At 45.0% G+C, this 22711-nt stretch overlaps 1 protein-coding gene across 5 annotated transcripts in view; it reads left to right on the forward strand.

Moving 5' to 3' along the window:
- Positions 1-22711, forward strand: part of LOC124234372 (rho guanine nucleotide exchange factor TIAM1) — a 277654-nt gene that overhangs the window by 141718 nt on the left and 113225 nt on the right. For all 5 annotated transcript variants that reach the window (XM_046651731.1, XM_046651729.1, XM_046651733.1 and 2 more), the window contains 2 exons: positions 6799-7772; positions 20820-21267. In XM_046651731.1, the coding sequence (XP_046507687.1) occupies positions 6810-7772; positions 20820-21267 (1411 nt within the window). In that variant the 5' untranslated portion in view covers positions 6799-6809. The remainder of the gene's footprint in view (positions 1-6798; positions 7773-20819; positions 21268-22711) is intronic.

A 22711-nucleotide genomic window follows, 5' to 3' on the forward strand; every position in this document is an offset into this window, starting at 1 on the left:
TATATTTTGAAACATTTAAGTTTTACCTTCCTTTTTTATTTGTGTTCTAGTTCTCTGCTCATGTATAACGATTGATGTTCCCAGTGATCTTGCATAGACATTGCAACAGTTCAGTCTTTCATTTATCACTTTAAAAGTTTTTACTTGATAGTTGCAACATCTGGGTCACCTTGGGGTTGGCACCTGTTGATTATCTTTTACCTTGGTTAGATTTTTCTGGTTCTTTGGACTGCATCGTGGGCATTTTGAATATTATGTTGGGAGACTGTAGGTTCTGTTAAAAACATCTGGAGAGGGGCTGGCCCTGTGGCACAACGGTTAAGTGCGCACGTTCCGCTTTGGTGGCCCGGGGTTCGCCACTTCGGATCCCGGGTGCGGACATGGCACTGCTTGGCAAGCCGTGCTGTGGTAAGCATCCCACATATAAAGTAGAGGAAGATGAGCATGGATGTTAGCTCAGGGCCAGTCTTCCTCAGCAAAAAGAGGAGGATTGGCAGCAGTTAGCTCAGGGCTAATCTTCCTCCAAAAAAAAAAAAAAATCCACACATATCTGGAGAGTGTTGGTTTTTCTTTTTTGTTGTTTTAGCAGACAATCACCCTGGCTAGGTTCAGATTGCAAGATCCGTCTTGCCTTTGGAAGGTGGTGGCTCGAATGTCAATTCAGTTTCAAAACCTTTGCTACGCTGCTTTGGGATTATCCCACACCTGTGGCATGTGGGAGTTAGACTGGGAGGCGAGCTGTGGTTTCTATCATAATTCAGTTCTCAAAGCCTTTGGTGTCTTGCTTTGGGTCAGTCCCTGGCATGTGCATCTGAGGGATGCGCCTGGGACTTGTGTGGACTTACATGCAACGTTAGACAATTTGCTTCTCCAGCTCTCTTTTTCTCTGAGATACCCCCTCACTCTTTGGTTTGCAGAGACCACTCTTCTTGATTTCTTTGGCCAGAACCACAGAGTGTGTCTCAGGCGCTTTTGTTGCCTGTGCTGCAGCTGCACTGGGTGCTTGCCCTCCGTGCAAGTCTGGGAGAGAAATTAGAATGATAAAAACAAAAATGAGAAATTCGCTCTTGTATGACTGGTGTCTTCAGGTTTTGTTTTGTTTTTTTCGTGAGGAAGATTGGCCCTGAGCTAACATCTGTTGCCAATCTTCCTCTTTTTGCTTGAGGAAGATTGTTGCTGAGCTAACGTCTGTGCCAGTCTTCCTCTATTTTGTATGTGGGACACTGCCACAGCATGGCTTGATGAGTGGTTTGTAGGTCCATGCCTGGGATCTGAACTCACGAACCCTGGGCCGCCGAAGCAGACCATGAGGACTTAACCACTATGTTACCAGGGCAGCCCCACTTCAGGTTTTTATTCCTTTCCCCAATCTGCCGGTTTTGCTTAGTCTTTGGAATCCTCGGGTAGTTGCTTTTTTCCTTTGGTCCCGAGTTTTTAGTTTTTATCAGTGAGGGAAGGATCAGCCATAGTACCTTAATCCATCTTGGCTAGCACCAGAGGTTGGCAATTCAGTTTTGTTCACTACTTTCTTAAGACAGAAGCTCTAGCCTCAGTTAATCAACCCTACCTCTCTATTCAACCTCACTTTAGACCGTTGGTCTGTGTTTGCTTTGTACTTCCTGATATTATGCTAAATGATGCCCAATACATGCTTCCTTTTTAGTGCCTAATTCATTGAAATTATATTAGAACTTTTAGATGGTTTTCAGCTATAAAAGGGGATTCAAAAATGTTTCTTTGTGAAGCATCCTCACTTTTAAACAAGATGTCATTTAACAGAATCCTCCAGTTGGTCAAGGCTTTGTTTATTTTAACTTTTTACTTTGAAATAATTATAGATTCATAGGAGGTAGCACACAGGAAGTATACCCTTCACCTAGTTTCTCCTAATGGTTGCATCATACATAATTACAGTAAACTACCAAAACCAGGAATTGGGCATTTTTTCAATGTGTGTGTATAGCTCTACGTAGTTTTATCACATTAGGCTTAGTAGGCTAATAAATCTATAAAAGTAGCCCCTAAGAAAGAACTACCTACCTGATGTATCTATGAATCACCCTAATGACTGTTTATACTTATTGATAAAGTTCCTCAAGATATCTTTTAACTCTTTCATTGTGTATTTACTTTGTTGGGATTTAAAAGAGGTTACTGTGATCACTTGAAAAGTTAAACTCATTGCTTTAAGAGAAAGGTCTTGGTGTTGGAGAGAATAGAAAGTCACGCTCCCTCTAGTGTCCTTGACCCTTGGCCCTGAGAATCTCCTGATTTTCTGACCCCTTACTATTTTCAGCTGACCCCCTGCCCATCTTGCCTCTATATCTCCTTTGTCCTCATTTTCTGTGGATTGTCTTAGGCTGAGCAGTTCTGCGCTCTCCGCCCTGACAATGGGGAGAGGTGCCTTTTCAACTCTGAATCTCTTTCCTAAACCTCTGCAGGGACAGCCCCCCAAAGGGGAGGAAGATAGGAATTGAGGGCAAGAATTAAGTGAAATGAGACACAGGCAGGGCCTTAATTCTTGGCTCAGGTAATTAGGGGTTGGGGAACACTGTGGATGGGGTAGGACAATCTGAACCCCCCTACTCAGTTCATGGATCAGGGCAATCCTAAAGCCAGCTGCCTGGGATGAGGGACCTGCACAGATCTGCAGGAGGAGGGCGCCCAGAGAGCAATGGGCACGCTGGAAACCGGTGTGTCTTCTAGGCACTCTGATATAGAGGAGCCAGCATATTCAAGACCGATGTGTGTTTCCTCTAAATCACATTGTGGTAACGTGCTCGTCTATATTTTGTTGTAGTTGTAGGAGTTTGAGTTTTTGCATTCTAGATTAGAGTTCATTTTGTCATCCACTCATTCCGTATTTGTCTACTGAGCACCTTCTACCTTTCACGCGGTGTTCTAGGCACTGAGGATACAGCGCTAAACAAGACAGGCAAAACTTTCAGCCCTGCTGAAGCTCAGGTTCCAGTGGGAAGGACAGAGAATAAAAAAGAGAAGTCAGTGACATGTATTGTTTGTTACAGTTGTGATAAATGCTAAGGAGGGAAAAAAAAAACACAAGAGGGATAAGAAGAGTTGATTTCTGTGGGAGGGGTTGGCATTTTGATAGAGACGCCAGGAAAGCCTTCTCTGAGAAGGTGACATTTGAGTCAAGATCTGAATGAACTAGAAAGAGTGAGCCAGGTAGATGCCTGAAAGAAGGAAGGTTGCAGACAGTGGGAAGAGCATGGGCAAAGGCCCTGGGGCAGGCTAGGGAAGCCAGAGCTTAGATCATTGAAAAGAAAGTATGAGCCTTGAGGTTCAAATACTGAGCGTTGTTCGTATGTTAAAATCTTGCCCACTACCTCCTGCTTAATACCCTTCCCGCTAACTAGCCCCTGAAATGCAAGCTATCTGAACCACTAACATTCTACATAAGTCAATCATAGTCTGAAATTTTGAGTTTAATTCCAGTTTAGAACTGGGAGCGTTTTCCAGCTTGAGATTATTCTGACACTTCTTTTCCACTTCTATCCTGGGTTCTGCATTTCATCCTGTCCTCCTCCCTCTTGTTTTTTCCCCTCTTACCTACTGACTGTGTGATGATGATATTGGTGAGGTACTGATCCCTCACCTTTGCTTTTGTTGCTAAAACGCATCAACAGTTATTGACTGCTGATCACAAGTAGAACACTTCTAATCTCTGTAGAGGCTACAGAAGAAGTCAAAGCCACTCTCTGCCCAGAAGTTGCTTCCAGGCTCAAAGGAACAGATAAAACTTGCGCAAAGGTAAAATATAAACCAAGCCTTTCTGTTTGAAATAAAAATAAATGATGAGGGTTAATTAAGTAAGAGAGAACAGGGAAAAATTAAGATGATGGCTGTAGCTGGCATTTTACCTTCGTTCGTGCAAAGGATCAGAACTTTGAATTCACCAACATTCTGCGGGTTACCTCTGAGGCAGAGTTTGTTCCTGAAAGGGGAGATTGTGTCTGTCGTTTGCAATGAGCAGTTTTAATTTTTAATGCTTATGTTATTTCAGGGTCCCCCCACTGACCCCACATGGGCCTTCCTGGTTCTCACTGACCTTTCAGGAAAAGCTTTCAAATTAAGGGGTGCTTATGCCGTTCCTAGATTTTTCTTAACTTTAGTTGCTTCAGACTTCCTGCTGACTCTGCTGAGGTCATCCCCTGAGAATTTCTCTGGGTAGGATTTAGGAGATTTGGCATTCATCTCTAAATTCTACTTCTGGAGGTAAAAATGGCTTCTCTCCTACCTTGGCTGGCTGCAAAGACTTCTGCTACTAAAAATGCTATTAATATAACAGACCCGGCAGAGTGATGCATGGTGTGCTGTGGTCCTTGAAGGCTGGGGCCATTTCCTTTAGGAAATCTCTCCTGAAGCTTTTAACTTGATTGGTTTTCTGTTGGCAGAAATAAGCCTAACCCAAAATTTGTTGTTGAGCGTATGTCTGTCAGTTTATATTTGCAAACTTTTGGTGTATATGATAGAGGAGGGTACATCCTAGGATACTGAGGTGAGAGTTTGGCTTTTTCTTCCACTCAATTTCTTTCACCCTAATTCTTTCTCCCTTTTAAATTTAAATCTATGTGATTCTGAAAATGGGACCGTGGCTAACACTTGTTCTAAGCTTTTTATTATTTATTGGCAAAACATATAGATGCATAGATACATCCAGGTATCTTAATGTATACTTTAAAAAAATCAAGAACTCTAAGAAATTGGTCATGGCCTTTAGTACTACCGAAATTCTTTTTTTTTTTTTTTTTTTTTGAGGAGGATTAGCCCTGAGCTAACATCTTCTACCAATCCTCCTCTTTTTGCTGAGGAAGACTGGCCCTGAGCTAACATCCGTGCCCATCTTCCTCTACTTTATATGTGGGACGCCTGCCACAGCATGGCGTGCCAAGCGGTGCCATGTCTGCACTCAGGATCCGAACTGGTGAACCCCAGGCCGCTGAAGCGGAACTTGCACACTTAACTGCTGCGCCACTGGGCCGGTCCCTGAAATTCTTATTTATTTTACTTAAAAAAATGTGGCACATGCTAGTCTTAGGAATATAGGTGACATTGATGGTCATTCATGGACAGTTGATCTTTTCGTTTTCCCTCTACTAAGTAGAGTTTTCATTTTTTTGATCTTGCTTCTTAAAGGCGCCAGCCAGAGAAGCATAAACTTATTGCTTTGAAATATACCTGCCGCTAGTAGAAAGATGATGCTCACTCTTGGAAAGTTCCCTCTGAGAATCATATGATGTGTGACCTGGTAGGGAACATTCCAGTAGGGGAACAGCTTAGCATCGAGTGTCTGTATGAGTTACCTCTGAACTCATTGGAACATTAAGTGGAGATTTTCCCTTCCCATTACCACAAGCTTCATTTCAGTCAAGATGTGCTTGTAAGAGTTTAAGCAACATTTTAGACCGAACAGTGGGATTCTAGAGTGATTCCTGGATCAGTGTGAAGGTATATTATATTCCAGGGTGTTTCAAACTGTTTGTAACGGTCACAGTAAATTCACTCCCTGTTTCTCTCTGCTGCCTTTCACTGTTTTGTTTATCATATGCCTTCTCTGGCTGAAACATCAGTTACGTGAGAGTAGAGAATGTGTCCTTTTTGTTCGCTGCTATATGTCTGGCTTCTAGAACATGGTAGGTGCTCAGTATATATTTCTGAATGACTGACTACGTAGGTGGTTGGAAGATTCAGCTCAGAGATATACTCAGCTACTATATTTTTCTTCTTTCTTTTCTGGCCATTTTCATGCGTGTATCTCAAGTGTATACAATTTGAATGGTATGGAGAAACCTCATTGCAGAGCAAGGAGGATAGGCTAAGTAGAGTGACAATGTCCAGCTTTGAAGATTTGTCTCTTTCCCACTGTGGGTAACAGTCATCAGGTCAGTGAGAGACACAGGAAACATGTTAAGGAGGGACTTGAATTAACCTGGATCATCCCAAAAGGCTGAATCACTTTTAGTGGTTTCATAATGTGAATTTCTGTTTGCGGGGCACTCTGTACCAGATGAATGTTCTCTGGTTGGATTTGCTCCCAGAAATAAACCCGTTAGTCTGCTGCTAAGCGGAGAGTGGGGTTTCTATTTTGTTTTACCCGTCTCCCTCTTTCCCCCCTCCCACTTCACACCCACTCCAAAAAACCAAAAATCGAAGTTTTCAGAATGCCGTGGAATTAAAGGTAAAAGCGCCTTTTCTTTTTGACTTTTTGTTTCTTAGGAAGAGTTGGTTGGACTCACAGCTTGAGTTTTTCCATTTTTGATTGATTTTGCAGGGTAGATGGACTCCGAATGAAGCAGAAAGACCATTGGGAGGGAGGGTGCACCTCTGAGTTTTGTTTTGTTTTGTTGCAATATACAGTTTCCAACAGAAAGTTACTCAATTGGCAGACACTTTGGTTTGTACTTTCAGAGTTTTCGGTTTATGGACAGGAGTAGAACTTTAGATATATAACTATAAAGTTTAGAAAGGAAGACAAGGGTTGCCAGCCCTGTGAAAGCTGGTGGGCAGCTACCCTCTGGGCAAAGACAAGTGTAATTCTCTAATGATCTTGTTTATGCTCTCATTTCACATCTCCGGAGGGGTAATCTCAGTAGATGATGTTAGTTCTCATCTGCTACTATGTCAGCGTCCGAATACCTGCCCGGGGCACATAGGATGGAGCCCTGTTACCTGCCAAGCTGTCTGCCCTCCGTGCATGCTGAGCTCTTTCTGTTAAACTGCCCATACTCATTGGTGACTCACTTATCCTCTCCTTTTTTTTTTTCCCCTTTGCTACAGACCATAAAACCATGGGAAACGCAGAAAGTCAAAATGTAGAGCACGAGTTTTATGGAGAAAAGCATGCCAGCCTGGGGCGCAAGCACACGTCGCGCTCCCTGCGCCTGTCACACAAGGCGCGGCGGACGAGGCACGCTTCCTCGGGGAAGGTGATGCACAGGAACTCCGAAGTGAGCACCCGATCCAGCAGCACCCCCAGCATCCCCCAGTCCCTGGCCGAAAGCGGCCTGGAGCCCTTCTCCCAAGAAGGCACCCTCGAGGACTTCGGGAGCCCCATTTGGGTGGACCGAGTGGATATGGGCTTGAGACCCGTGTCTTACACCGATTCTTCTGTCACTCCCAGCGTAGACAGCAGCATCGTCCTCACAGCAGCCTCTGTGCAGAGCATGCCAGACTCGGAGGAGAGCAGGCTTTACGGGGATGACGCTACATATTTGGCTGAGGGAGGCGGCAGGCAGCGTCCCTATACATCCAATGGGCCCGCTTTCATGGAGACGGCGAGCTTTAAGAAGAAGCGCTCCAAATCTGCAGACATCTGGCGAGAGGACAGCCTGGAATTCTCACTCTCTGATCTGAGCCAAGAACATTTAACAAGCAACGAAGAAATCTTGGGTTCCGCCGAAGAGAAAGACTGCGAGGAGGCTCGGGGGATGGAAACCCGGGCGAGCCCTCGGCGGCTCAGCAGCTGTCAGCGGGCCAATTCCCTGAGTGACTTGTATGCTCAGAAAAACTCTGGGGTGACGGCGAACGGGGGACCGAGGAGCAAATTTGCAGGCTATTGTCGGAATTTGGTGTCTGATATCCCCGATCTTGCAAACCATAAGATGCCCCCAGCTGCGGCTGGAGAGGCTCTTCCGTACAGTAATTATAACACACTTCCCTGTAGGAAATCTCACTGTCTTTCTGAAGGTGCCACCAACCCACAAATTAGCCATAGCAACAGCATGCAAGGCAGAAGAGCAAAAACAACTCAGGTAAAGTGATTGAAATCTGTTTCAATATTTTGGAAATGTGCATGACTTTAAGTGCATGATTTTGCTCTTACAAGACTCCCATCTTTCAGTCGGGGTTTGTCCTGTTTGCCTGGTGGCTGCGGCGGCTGGTGCTGCTTCTCTGAGGATTCCGCTGTCTTCTGCTTGGCCTCTCTTACAGTTCAGCGGTTAAGGGGTGGGAATTAAGGAAAGAGAGTGAGTGTGTGTGTGGGAGATGTGATAGGAGTGGGAATAAAGCTGATAATTCATACTGGGAAGCTGCCTCTCCAGTTCAGATCTTCAAGAGCATCTTGCTTATTCTAAGCTTCCTTTCTAACATGGGCCTTTCCGTGCACAGATGGGCATGGTGGGTTGTGTCCTCTTGGACTTGACTTCTTCAGCGCCGCAGGTGGGCAGAGGTTAGTCGGAAGCTCGTTCGAGGAGGCATTTTAGATTCAGGGCGGGCTCCGGTCCGTTGTCAGCTTCTCTCGGAGGTTGGCAGGCTTACCGCCTTACCAGGAGCCATTTCAATTTCCTGTTCCTTGCGATGCTGGCCAACGCGGTCTCTGGAGAGAGGTGTAGTGGAAGGAATAACATGAGTGGGTTCCAATTCCTACTTTGCAGCCAGCTAGTTGTTTGACCTTGGGCAAACCCTGACTCCTAGTCTCTCCTCTGAAAAAATGAGGGTAAAGATGCCCAACTTGCCTGCTTGGGGGTCTAGGGCGTGAGAGAGTGGGTGTGAAAACACTTTCCAGAGATTTTAAAAGCATCTTCCTAAGGAAAGGAGGACCTGTTACCTTAATTGGTAATGGCAGTTCACATGAGGCTAATAAAATGTCAAGCAATTTTGCGTCCCTTAGTCCTTTTCTGGTCCTGCTGTTCCCTGTAGTGGAGTTCTGGGAGTCCTTGCTTGTGTTGAGGATGGGTTGGTGGTTCGCGGAATGGTGCTTCAATCAGAAATCCAGATGGGGCCCATTTGCCTTGAAAGATGTATCAGCCACCAGAGTGGCCAGTGAACACCACTGTGGTGAGTGGAAAAGTGGCAGGTGCACGCTGACCTGGCCAGCGGGTGCTGCTGCACATTCTGGCTCTGCTCTGGGGCAAGGCAAACGGGCATTTCCAGGGTAGGTTCTCTCGGAAAAGGGGTCTAGATATGATGGGGAGACGGTGGGGAACCTGGCGAGGGGAAAAGAAAATTGGCATTAGATTGTCTGTGTTCCTGTATGAGAGCAGGTTTTTTTTAAAAAAAAAATTTCAAAATCTCAGCTTTCTAATTTTATTTGGGAATTAAAAAATTCCCATATACAAGTTATCTGGGGATACAGACCCTTTTTTTTTTTGCCGCTCTAGATTTATGTATTAGAATAATCAAAATTTACTATATATTCTTTCAAGTTTATATTGATTAAAGAAATCTGTGTTTGACTTTTTCCCCTGCTTTTTAAAAAATTATGTTTAGAGGCTGGCCCGGTGGTGCAGTGGTTAGGTTTGTATGCTCTGCTTCCGTGGCCTGGGGTTTGCAGGTTCAGATCCTGGGTGTGGACCTACACACCACTCATCAAGCCACACTGTGGCGGTATCCCACATACAAAAATAGAGGAAGATTGGCATGGCTGTTAGCTCAGGGCCAGTCTTCCTCAGCAAAAAGAGGAGGGTTGACAGCAGATGTTAGCTCAGGGCTAATCTTCCTCAAAAAAAAAAAAACACACAAAAAACCTGACTGTGATCTGAGAAGGTGAGCATGAATCTTGTGTCTGGGTGAACTACCTGAATTTGTACCCATCTCTTTTCTGAATCAAGACTGTAATGATAGAAAAGATAGAATAACCCCTATGTGGTCCCTCTGCCTCCTGTGAGGGCTATTCCTGCACTGTCAGTTTCACGGGTGGGGAGACAGGTGAGGTGGTGACCTTTTAAAGGGTCACGTGAAGGGCACGGAATGTTCTGTCTTGAAGACATCGCCAGATTGGCATTGCAGGACTGATCCGAAAAGGTGGTGTACTGGCCTTCGGAATTTAGAGAAGTGTACATTGATACAGACTGTTGACAAAGGAACATCACCTGTGACTGTCCCTTTTACCTGGAACAACGCTAAGTTAGCACAGATTCTGTGTAGCATTAGAGAGGGGTGCCTGGCTGCATTCTGGCTCTCTATGTCCATGTCTCCAACACTGCAGACAGTTAGACCTCTGCTGCATCCCACACCCCACTGATAGAATGTAAGCCTTTGAGTCATGGCTAACTGCCCCCAGAAGACAGGCAAAGCAGTTCTCCCCTTCAGAGCCAGTACCACTGAAAGCTCTCCAGTGTAATTGTTATATGAAATCTCCATCCTTTGGCTTGTCGCCATCTAAAATTGTTAATATATAGAAGTGAGATCATCTGATTGTGATGTCTCATAAAGTCACTGCTTAGGCAACTTAATGTAACACAAAGTGCAACGGACTAGGAATCCTAAGAAGTATGTTTGCATCCTGGCTCACTCCTTACTGACCAGTGACCTTGGGCAAGTCACTCCATCTTGTTTGTGGCACAGGCTCCTTCTCTCTCCAGGGTGAGTGACACCAGCCTCCGACAGGGCCATTAGGAGAGCCCAATGGGATACCGTGCATGGAAGCCTTTTGCAGAGTCTATAAAATGAACAGAACTATTATTTTCGTATTTGACTTTATCTTTTGAATGAGGATCTTTAATGACTTGAAACAAACCCCAGAATTATGCACAACACTACCCGTCCACCCACGCTTCCTAGTCTAAGTTCAGCGTGTTCATCCAACGCGATTTCTTGAGAACCCACTATGTTCCAAACTGTGTATTTTAAGAGGCAGTGGGTGTGGACGTTTCCTTGAAAAGAGTTCTTTTTTTGTTGGTAAAAGTTTCTGACCCAGGGGACCTCTTCGGCAAGCTTGGATCCTAGATGTTAAGTCTCCTCGTCTGCCCTGGTGATGCAGTTGAATCTGTAATCATTCTGTCAGCAGTTTTGCTCCTCGGAAAAGAGTTCCTGGCAGACATTTGGCCCAAGAGCATTGCGTCTAAGCCTGGGAGAAAGTACATTTTATCTGAAATGTGAACGACTTCTTTTTATTTGAAAATGATCAAAAAAGAGTTTTTTGACCATTCTTCCTGTTTTTGTATTTGTTCAGGAGTTAGACATGTTACTGAAACACGAAGGCACTGGAGTTCACATTTAGCCTTTAAAAAGTGACACATATGTGTCTGCCACACAGTAAGTGCTGACGGGATATTTAATTCAAAGTAGTAGCGTGTATGTGTGTGTACCGTGCAGAAAAAAGTTTTCATGCGAGTCAGTCTTGTATTCATTTGTTGGGAGGGTTACCCGTACTACTTAAAGCAGTTTCTTTGCATTGATTTCTGTAGAAATAGAGAGTAGATTGTCCCTTGATTTAATTGATACCTCATGGGCTTTTGGCCTGAACTTGACTTTCTTGGTATTCCCTTGGTCAATGGACAGAGGAGGAGGCAGCCTGGTGTCATGCACACAAGAGGGTCTGAAGTCCAGCAGATCTGAGTTAACATCTTGAGCCCTGTTACCTGTTGGTTATATAGCCTAGGTTGATCCCATTGCCTCTTAAATGAGGCTCATGTGAGGGTTCCACGTGGGAACTCATGTCAAACTGCTGGCATCGTGTCTTGCACATAATAGATGCTCGGTAAATGATGGTTATTAGCTGTGATGGTAAAGTTTGGCTTCGTATTCTAGAGTTCAGCTCTCCTGTGTCTCTGAGACTTTCAGCGGGTGAGGTGGAGAAAGAAAACTGCCCTTTGATGGAGCATCTTTTAGCCAGGTTCTGTGTTTCAAAGGGAAGTGTTGGCTGGGAGCCATTGCGCATAACTTTGAGGAGAGAGCTTCATTCATCTGCTTAAGAGATGAAAGAATGTGTGCATCTGTGCTGAGAATGTCTGAAGGAGCTGCAGCCTTGGGAGAGCAGCAAGGAGGTCCCTTCTCTGAGCGCCGTGTGGAGATGTGACGCTGGTGATTAGGTTTGTGTTTTTGTCCGGTTTCTGACACCTCAGCATTCCCAGAAGTTCTTCACGCCATAGTATGGAGTGGGCAGAGCCCCCAGTCCTTGTGGGCCACTGTCAAGGATTCATTTCAGCCTGATTTTGAGTCCCAACTCACAGATCATCTCTCTATCCAGCCCCATCGCTTTTCAGGGGAGGAAGTGGACCTAAAGAGATTAGGTGACAAGGTCTCACAATTAGATTAAAATCCAGGTCTTCTGACTCACTGATCGGGGTTGCTCTTCAGAAGCCTACCCCCACACCACGCTACCTCCTCATGCTCGAACAGGTTTCAACTCATGTGTCCTCAGATTTTAAGATCAAACCCCACAATTCTGGCACAGAAGCAAAAGAGGGTGGTTGGCTGAAAAGAACATAGTAACTGCTCACAACTGTAGCCGGAATCACTGGTAACCAAAAGTGGTGACCAAGGTGACTGTGGAAGGAGCCATCCCTGATGCTTTCCTGCTTGGATAGGCAAGTAGTAGGGTTGGTGTGATTTCGACAAGATGAAGGGTACAACATTAGCAGAAGACGATCTTGAGTTCCGTGCAAAATTGTGTTGCTTTTTAAAATTTTGCTTTGTTTTACAACTTAACCTAAAAGGCTCAAGACAAGTATTTCCCCAAGCTGAAAATTGACATCAACATCCAAGTGATTCATAACCTTCGGTCACCGACTCCTTTGAGGATCGAATGAAAAATTGGGAGAAAAACACACGGACCACCCTTCTGCATATAATTTCAGGGGATCCCTGGGTCCTCCAAAGTCCATCTAGAAGCTTCCGGTTAAGAACCTTAGGTTAATTCTTCATGAAACAGAATATTTTCTTATGAAGTCTATTTTTAAAAAACCCTCTCTTCCTTTCTTTTCTGTCTCTTGTTTGATGGTTCTTTTTGCTTTCCTCTTGATCTTTCTTTTTCTGGCATGGAAGTTAAGCAATGAGATATTTATTTTGAAAACAAGCCCATCCATTATTCAACAGGAATATCCATCTCGTTGCCAAGATCTTTTGGGAGACGGAGGACGAGTAGGTAGTCGATGGATGGCTTATGTCAGCAGTTCTCAAACCCCTTAATACTCTTAAAAAGTACTGCAGACTCCAAAGGGCTTCTGTTCACGTTGGTTATATCTACACATATTTCTCACATTAGAAATTGAAACAGAAATGTAAAAAATACTTGTTAACTCATTTTGAAATAGTGCAACAAACCATTACACGTTCACATAAAAAAACAGTTAAAAACTTTTATTTTCTAAAATAAAAATTAGTGAGAAGTGGGGCTGGCTCCGTGGCCGAGTGGTTAAGTTCCCGCGCTCCGCTGCGGCGGCCCAGGGTTCAGATCCTGGGCACGGACATGACACCGCTCGTCAGGCCACGTTGATGCGGCGTCCCGTATTCCACAACTAGAAGGACCTGCAACTAAGATATACAACTATGTACGGGGGGCTTGGGAAAATAAAGCAGGAAAAAAAAGAAAATATTGGCAACAGTTGTTAGCTCAGGTGCCAATCTTTAAAAAAAAAAAAATTAGCCAGAAGAGAGGCATTGTTTGCTGTTTTTGCAAATCTCTCCAATTCCTGGCTTACCAGGAGACACTAGGGTCTCATATCTGCTTCTGCACTCACTCTCTTGCGATATGTTGTTTTGGTTGGATGACTGGAGGAAAATCTGGCCTTGCACAGATAGTTGGAAAAGGGAGGGCCTTAGGGACTCCTTGAAATTATCCAGGGGCCCCTGGTCCACGCTTTGAGAGCTGCTCATTTGTGCTAATATAGGCTGGGGAAGTTCAGGACTTTGAAAATCACATTCTTAGTTTAGTACATGGAGAGGAAACTCTGTGTCCTCCATGTGACTTGGGTCATACAATGATGTGTAACGACTGGTTTCCTAGTGTAGCTGAGGAGGAAGATGGGCTAAGCCCTCCCAGCCAGCCTGTCATGAAGGCCTGAGAGGGTCTCCACAGAGCCCAGGGCAGAACTTAGGAACATCCAATAGGTTTTTCACTCCGTCATTTGGGCCCATTTTCCTTTGGACCAGTTGTTGACAAGACTATCTAGTTTGGGCCATGAAACAGCCCAAGACGTCTTTTCTACTTTCTCTTCTTTTAAAAAAATTAAAGAGAAAAATTTTAAGTGAACTCTGGTTTGTATCCATGAAAGACATGATAAAACTGGATGGCTTGAAGATTGCAGAGTTAAGCTTGACAGTTAGGACTAATTTGTCACCTCAATTATAGTTGAGCGTGAGCTGAACCTGGAAATGACTAAACTGTAAGTCAAACTAAAATGTATTCCGTGAGAAACTGTTGTCCTTGTTTTGAGATTATAGTGGAAAATGAACAGCAGTTAATTCATTCAACGATCTTTTTCTTTCGAAGTGCCTGCCCCATGCCAGGTGCTTTTCTTGGCACTTGGAATGAGTCAATGAGAATAGATCCCTGAGCTCATGGAACTAGTTGGGGTGAAATGGGGGATGTCTGCAGGAAACAATTAGCATAATAAATACATGGCATGCTAGGGGAAAAAGATAGAGCAAGGTGAGGAAGACCAGGTAATGGGGGGTGACAATTTCAGATCAGGTGAGCAGGTCAGTCCCCTTGAGACGGCAGGCTTGGGTAGGGACTTGAAGGAGAGGGGAGAGTTGGCTGTTGATTTTTAAGGTGGGAGCGTGCCCTGTGTGGTTCAGGGGGACTAAAGAGGCCAAGGGGGGTGGAGTGGAGTTGGGGCAGAGGAAAGGAGATGCTGCAGAGAACTTAGCATGGTGACTGGAGGGGAGAGAGAGACGGCTTCCAACTGTGGAGAGGAGGGGCGTGAGCTGAACCTTGAAGAATAAGTATTCCTGGAAGCAAGGCCGTTGGGAGCATTCCTTGGAATGAGTTCTTCAGTTTCCTTGGTTGGTAGGTACAGCCAAAGCCCAAAGGCTAAGGCTGGACATTTGTGGAGGACCTTGAATGACAGTCTGAGAAGCCCTTCACATCGCTTCTGGGATGCTCAGCAGTGGTGTACAAGATGGATTGACGGAAGGAAGATGGTTAGAGGAGAGAGCTTGTTGCTGAACCAGGGATGTGGTGCTGGGAAAGGAAAAGGGACTGGGTCATATACCCTGAGGTAGTGAGGGGGAGTGGGGTGACTGTGAGGTCTGAGGCGCCTACAGAGAAAAACAGATGAAAGGAGAGAAGATGGTTCATTAACTTAGACACAAAGCACTCTCCCATCTGGAGTTACCTGAAGCAACTTTCAAGCATTTGCCAACTTACTTCTGAGTCTCTTTTTAGCAACAGTAAGAACTTCGGTTCCGGTAGTTGTAATTGAGAGAAATTTTGAGTCACTTCCCATTGGGAATCATTAGAGAAGAAGGGAATGGGTGCTGGAAACATAAAAGAGCGTGGAGATTTTGCCTCAGGAAAGGAAGAAGAGGGAAATAGAGCTGGGTTTTAGAACTGGTCTAGAATTGGTTTTTAGAGCTGGGACATGTATAAAGGAGCTAATAGCGGGAGGCCCAGGAGTAGAATTTACAAACTTTGCGCTGTTTTGTGAATGTGAAAATAATTAAGAGAGATTTTGTAGGCTGGTACCAACCTTGATCTGCCTATCTGTTTTTCCCATGAGACCTTGTTTTTCCCAAGTTCCTGAGCAATGATCTTTCTTCCATGTTAGTGCAGGAAGCTAGTAAGTGAGGTCAGACAGTGCCTTCTCTCCTTGGACTGAGATGTAAGTAAGGCTGAAGATTCAAATGACAGTAATTATAGTTGACGCTCTTGAGTAGGTCCTATGCACTGGGTACAGTTCTAGAAACTTGTTAACTCAATCTCGCAGCATCTTACAAAGTGTCTTGCAAAGTAGATACTATCGCTATCCCCATTATACAGATGAGGAAACCGAGGCACAGATTGGTTCAGAGTAACTCACCTAGAATTGATATTTGCTATACTGAGATTACCAGGGGAGAGTACGCAAGAGTACACTGAGTACGCCAAGGAGAGAACACTGGGAACCAAAGACAGTGTGCCTGTGTGTGCATCTGTGTGGGAGGAGAGTACTTACATTTTTGGGGATAAGAAGATGATAAAGCAGAGGAAGACTATTTTAGAATTTAATAAGGCGGAAATTGTTCTAATTCAAGCCTTCTGCAGGTCAAAATTTCCTCACTTCACTGAAATTCAGTGAACTCTCCTCCACTGTATTTAGCTTCCCAATACAGGTGTATTAAAGCTAAGCTGGATTCTTCAGGGAAATTAAACAAAGTAACCAAGAAAAGAGTTTCCAATTGCATTCAGTTTATGACTTCAAGTGGCCAATTGAGCCTACTGGTCCTTGAATTGTCCCAAGGCCCTTGACCTTTGTGGCTAATTACCTCTTCAGAAATTGTGTTCACCCATCATTAACACAGAAAACCTGTTTCCTAGAGTATTTGTAAGTCCTCATGGAAAAAACTTGAGTCTTGCCATAATGTGTCATTAACCCACATTCATGCTGCGTGGCCCTCTAGATTTCAAGGCAGTGAAAACAGGCTTTGAATTTGCCCCTTGCCTCCTCCGTCTTGGTACCCTGGCTCATTTAAGCATTTGTTGCCCAGCTAAAATGACTAAGAAAACTCTTGCCTAGCAGCTGTTGAATGTTTTGGGCTACAGCTGGCCACTTGTGCGTCCAATAGGGAAGAGCTTACATTCATTTTGGGGAACTGCCAATGGAATGGAAACTGGTTAGTGCTCTAAAAACATCTGGCTTGGGAGAATTTGTCCTGGGAGAGCAGAATTGAAGAGTCTCCATACCCCACGAACGTTGTTTATAATCGGAAGCCTCTTCAATGGAGTGTTTCTAACATGGCGAGTTTATTCTGAGCTGTTTTCAGGAAATCTCTGAATGGATCATGCACCATGTTGGGTGTTATTTCTCTGTCTAGCTAGGCTCTTACTATTTCCGTTGAACTCCTCTGACTTTGGATTAAAAGTCAATATTTGATTAAATATTCTAGGACCAATCAGGTACTAAGACATCGAACTAGATAAGAAGGAAGATACCTTGTATTTGCTACAGAGACTGCCGAGACTCCCATGGGGCTCTTCCCTGGGTCAGTCTTCTATCTTCCTTGGTGCTGGAAGAGTGGGGAGGTTCTCGGGGGCTTCTGAGTTTGGGGAGAATGGGGTTTCTCAGGTATAAAGTGTCCTTGAGACTGAAGTTGTAGGAGTAAGATGACCACTAGGAATGTTGCCATCATGGTGGAGCCGCCTTTCTTCTGAGCTGTTGGAAACCACATCAGAGTGATATGCATCCTGACATCTGCGAATGATGGGCATTTGGGATGCAGCCTCAGGGCGGTGGCTGGTGTCTTTTAAAGTGTGAACCTACAGCCCCTACATCAGAGTATCTGGCTTTGGTCTGTACTAGAGATTCTGAGACCTATAAACTGGTACTTCTTGTATGGTGTTTAGGCATCTGGATAGTACAGCCCTACTAGAGATGATTCTTTCCCACACTAAAGTTGGAGATGGCTGGTGAATGGGAGGTGGAGCCCTCGTTGACCATTTGGGTGTTGAGTAGTGCCTCTGACTGGGTAGTCATCATTTCCCATGATGCTAGAGCATGGGCTTCTGGGTATTTGGGACATCCCAAGCTTCTTGACCAAGTAAGGGCTGGGTCTGGGCAGCCAGCATGTTTCCCAACAGGCTGGGTCACATACAGTGGGGGGATGGGTACCACTGAGCCTGCTTAACCACTTGTGGAGACAAGGTGGAGTCAGCCTGAATCACAGGTTGAGAGCATTACCCAGCAGTTACACTGGGTTGTGTGCTCCAAAAGTATGCAGGCTCAGCTGCGCCCAGCAGGCCTCTTACCTGGAGTAATCACTTCTTTGCTCAGCTTAGTGGCTATCCCAGAGTTGAACATACACAGCCTGGGCCATGGCAAGGTTACAGCATCAGTTGGTATGAGCAGATGTTCAGGTCTGACAAAGAGGTGAGTGTCTCTGGAGGCCTTAACTCTTAGTTTCAGTGGAGACCTCAGGGCATTTTGTAGGGGGTTAAATGGCTTGTGGGAATGTAGTAGACTGTTAGGAGACATGCTCTTGAGAGTTTGTTTATCAGGTCTCTGCTTCTGTTTCTCTTATTTTCTTTTATCTCCTCCTCCCCCTACTTACCACTTTGAGGTTTGAGCTCTTTTCCGGGCAAGTCAAGGCAAAGAGATGAACAGTCACTCAGCTTTTGCTGGGAAAACCTAGAAGGCGCAATGTTGGCAAACCAAGGGGAAGGCATGGAGTCGACTATTTAGACAGAATCGGGTCAGGGGCTACCTGCAGCTGAGTGATGGGGCTGCCATGTCATAGTGGAAAAGGTAGTTGGAAGCATGGGTTCCAACCTCCAGTCTGCTCCTAGCCAGGCCTGTGACTTTCTGAGCTCCAGCATCCTCATCTATTCAACAAAAGGATGGCTTTGCGGGCTTCCTGGAGCTCTGGGACTTACAAGATGCTTCAAGTCAGATCTCTCCTTTGTTCTGAAGTCTTTCTCCTGCAGACTAGGGAGGTTACCTGTGTAGCTTATCTTTCTCTCTCTTACAGAGGAGCATCTCACCTCTTTGCCATTTAGAGGACAGCTTATAGCTGATTCCTTCAGTTCTTCCAGAGAAGGACAGGAGACATATGAAAATGAATTCCGAAGTTTGAGAAATTCACAAACTCATCTGCCACTACTGATGGATGTCTTGAGTAATCAATGATGGTCAAATTTACTTATTGTCTTATATAAAAAGGGAAGCATATACTAAATGTCCTTGCCAGGGAGAGATGTGGGTTGATAACAGTGTTTTCCTGTTTGTATAGAGGATTCTTACTCACTGGATCTGGGTTCTTCCTGACTGTCAATGGCAGGCAGGTAATAGGCAGGACAGCAGATGACAAAGGATGGGAGCAGCAGTCACAGGGGTCGGCATCTGAGCTGCATCTGTGGTTTCTTTGTCCCCCTTAAGTCCCTCTAAATCCCAGGGGTTTAAACTCCTTTGGAAATGTAGTTGGTCCTTAGAAGCTTTCTTAACTACTTCCTGCTACTATCTCCTCCCCTTCCCTCCTCCTTGTTTTTTGTTATTTCTTTTTTTAGAACATTTTAGATAGTCTAGAAGGTTTTCATACCTCCCACTCCCAGCTGAGCACCTGGCTGAGGTAGTGTTTGCCAGGCTTCTCCGTGGTATTGTTACTCTTTTTCCACTCTTTGCAGACTGTTCTCTTTGGGTTTTTTTTTCAAGGTGTACAATGTGGTGATTTAATACATGTATACATTGTGAAATGATCACCACAATCAAGTTAATTAACACATCCATCACCTTGCATAATTACCTTTCTTGTGTGTGTGTGTGGTGAGAACACTTAAGATTTACTCTCGTGGCAGATTTCAAGTACACAATACAGTATGATTAACTATAGACACCACGCTGTACATCAGATTCGCAGAACTTATTAATCATATCATGAAAGTTTGTACCCCTCAATCAACACCAACCCATTTCCCCAGCCCCCAGCCTCTGGCCACCACCATTCTACACTCCAGTTCTATGCGTTTGACATTTTTAGATTCCACATATGGGTGAATCATGCAGTATTTGTCTTTCTGTGTCTCCTCTTGCTTGTTTTTGTGTTTGGCTCTACCCATCTTTTTGTTGCTCACTTAGTATCTGTTCCTGATGCCCATGAACTTTGAGGTCCTTAAGTTAGAATTGATTGAGATGTTTAGAGATGTGGACACAGCACCTGTCCCGGCCTTGTGCAAGACAACATTAGTTTGTGACTTCGTTCATTCTGCCCCATTACCTCAGCAAAGATTTGAGCCCAAAGCATTAATTTTTTTGGCAATTTAGAATACTCTGTTAGTTTTTACATTTTTGGAACATAATTAGTTATTAGACTGAAGGCTCAAAAAATGGTTAAACCCCCAAACCATATATTTCTTTGCCATCTCTTCCATGCCAGACTCAAGTTCCCATTCTCTTCCTTTGAGAAATATCAGTCTGATTTCTTATCCGTAAGACTGTTGAGCCGTCCTGTCCAATACTGCTGTCATTATCCTCCCTTTGATTGCTCCCATTATTTAATTATTGTTTATGGAAATGCCTGTAGCACTTCAGAGCAATTAAGATTTGGATTTAAGACCAGACCTGTCTGTATTCTGGAAACATTCAGCTTGAGAGCAGGGGCCGTGCTTTGGAAGTTCCAAATGTTTTAAAACTGAGAATTGATACCCCCAGCATCTTGGCAGTTGCCCCAAGCTGTCACTTGGCCCAGGGGCAGTGAGTAGCTTGCTTCGGGCTCCTAGCATCCTGGCTTTGAAAGGGCGAGGTAATTGGAGAGCCTGCGTTGGATTTGTGGGCCCCACAGACTTATTTAGCTCCATGCGGAGTGAGAGGCTGCTTGTTTTCGAGAGAGAAGCGAAGCTGATTAGAGCATGAGAACTCTTGGGTGCTCCTGGGATGTGGGTCCTTGCTGGGTGAGTGGGCAAGGCGGTGCGAAAGTTATCTTTTCAGTTGCTACATAGTAAAACAGTCTCCTAACCAGGCCCTTTATTTAAAAAAGAAAAAAATAAAGGTATCAGCTGTAAAGACCTTATTATCCATTTTAACCTCCTACCTCCGGAACAACTAACTCATCAGCCTGCAGAATTTCCCCGAGTTCCAGGCAGCCGGATGAGGGTGAGAGCACTGAGCTCTCCCAGTGCGGTGGTGGGGGGATCTCAATAGCTGATTTGCCAGTTAGCTAATTACCCAAGTCAGATAAACGATAAGCTCTGAAGTGTTCTTTTTTTCTTTGATATTTCTTGAACATTCTGAATTGTTGGAAATCACACTGGGGCGGCTTAATGGTTTTCCTGAGCCGCCTGGGTTTGTGTGGGTCCTGGGGTTGAGGAATAATTGGGCCAGGAGGTTGGGAGCAGTGATGCTCTGCGGGTGTCCTCCAGCTACATAGCCCCCGGCTGGACCGACGGGAGCTCTGGGTTACTTCTCTGCATGATGTATGTCTTCTTTTCTCTCTTTTTGGCTCCCAAGGATGTTAACGCAGGCGAGGGCAGTGAGTTTGTGGACAGTGGGATCGAAGGGGCCACCACTGACACTGACCTCCTGTCCAGGCGATCCAATGCCACCAACTCCAGCTACTCGCCCCCCGCTGGCCGCGCCTTTGTGGGCAGCGACAGTGGCAGCAGCTCGACTGGGGATGCCGCCCGCCAGGGGGTGTACGAGAATTTTCGGCGGGAGCTGGAAATGAGCACCACCAACAGCGAGAGCCTGGAGGAGGCCGGCTCAGCGCACAGCGACGAGCAGAGCAGCGGCACCCTGAGCTCCCCTGGCCAGTCGGACATCCTGCTCACAGCCGCGCAAGGCACGGTGCGCAAGGCCGGTGCCCTGGCCGTCAAGAACTTCCTGGTGCACAAGAAGAACAAGAAGGTGGAGTCGGCCACCCGGAGGAAGTGGAAGCACTACTGGGTGTCCTTGAAAGGTAAGAGAGAGCACACCCTTCCTCCGTCTCTGTGCACCCTGCGCTCTGTAGTGTTCCTGGGCAAGTGATGATTTTTAATCAGATCGAGTTTTTATTTTATACTCATTTAAAAAAATTTATTTTATTATGACAAAAATACTTAACATGAGATCTACCTTCTTAACACATTTTTAAGTGTGTATTTCAGTGTTGTTGACTCTAAGGACAGTGTGTACCCCCGATCTCTAGAACTTAATCATCTTCCTTAACTGAAGCTGTATGTCCCTTGATTAGCGACTCCCCGCTCCCCCCTCCCCACCGAAGTTGTTTTATTTTCTTTACTTTTTTCACAGTTAAGCTGGAAGATCTTCTCCTGTCTAGGTTTCTCACATATACAGCTGGTTCTGATAACAATTTCCAAGAATGAGCTCCAAAAACTTTTTTTGGAATCATTCAAAAAAAGCATTCCTCCCAAAGTGACTGTTTTAGAGGGAAAATCACTAGTCCCTGTTTTTGGGTAAAAAAGGAGTATCACTAATTTCATAGGGTTCACCTTAAAGCTTAATGGAATGTCTAAGCCATCATATGTTTGTGAAAAAGTCAGTCGCTATTTTATAGTCACACTTTGTATATTTGAGGCTGTGTAGATATATACACACATGTGTATATATCACTGGATTTTCTTTTCATTAATAAGCATCATATGTTTATATGTTGCTATTCATCGTCATTTTAGGCACATTTTTGAATTATGTACATATGTTCTTGCACATGTCTTGGTAGTGTAGAAATTGTAGCACATTTGTGAGCTCTGTATCTCAAAGAGGAAAACGCTTCTCACACCCACTTTGATTTTTTGTCGGAAGTTAGATCTGAAGCAGGGTTAGTACATGGCAGGAGAGGTGAGATAGTGAACCAGCGTGAAGGATGGACACAGGAGGAAGGAGTCTGGGCTATCCAGGTGTGGTGCACACACTGGACCATTTGATCCTGGATTTCACCGACTGGTTGATGTGGAAACATCCAATTCTAGAGGCAGGGAACAGCCTAGAGCTCTGCGCCGTCATGCGCATGTCAACCCCTGAGGGACAAGTGGGGTTTGGGTGGGCCCCTTTACTCGTGGTACCAACTGTTCTTCAATGCCTGGTGAAACAGGAAGGGAGCATGGAGATTAGAATATACAGTTTGCTGCATGTCACAGAGGCCCACAATGACAGTGCCTTAAGCAAGAGAGAACTTTATTTCCCTTCCACCTACCGAAGGTAGACCATCTAAGGTTGGTGTGGTGACTTTCTTATGGAGTCACTGAGGGGCCTGGGCTCCTTCTGTCTGGTTGCTCAACTATTCCTAGAGCATTATTTTAGTCTGTGTGGTCAAGATAGCTCACCACCAGGTCCACATGCCAGTGGGAAAATGCAGAAGTGGAGGGTGTATCCCTCTGCACTGAGGGGACTACCGGGAAGTT

This window comes from Equus quagga, unplaced genomic scaffold, assembly GCF_021613505.1.
Source record: "Equus quagga isolate Etosha38 unplaced genomic scaffold, UCLA_HA_Equagga_1.0 73442_RagTag, whole genome shotgun sequence".
Classification (NCBI taxonomy): Eukaryota; Metazoa; Chordata; class Mammalia; order Perissodactyla; family Equidae; genus Equus; species Equus quagga.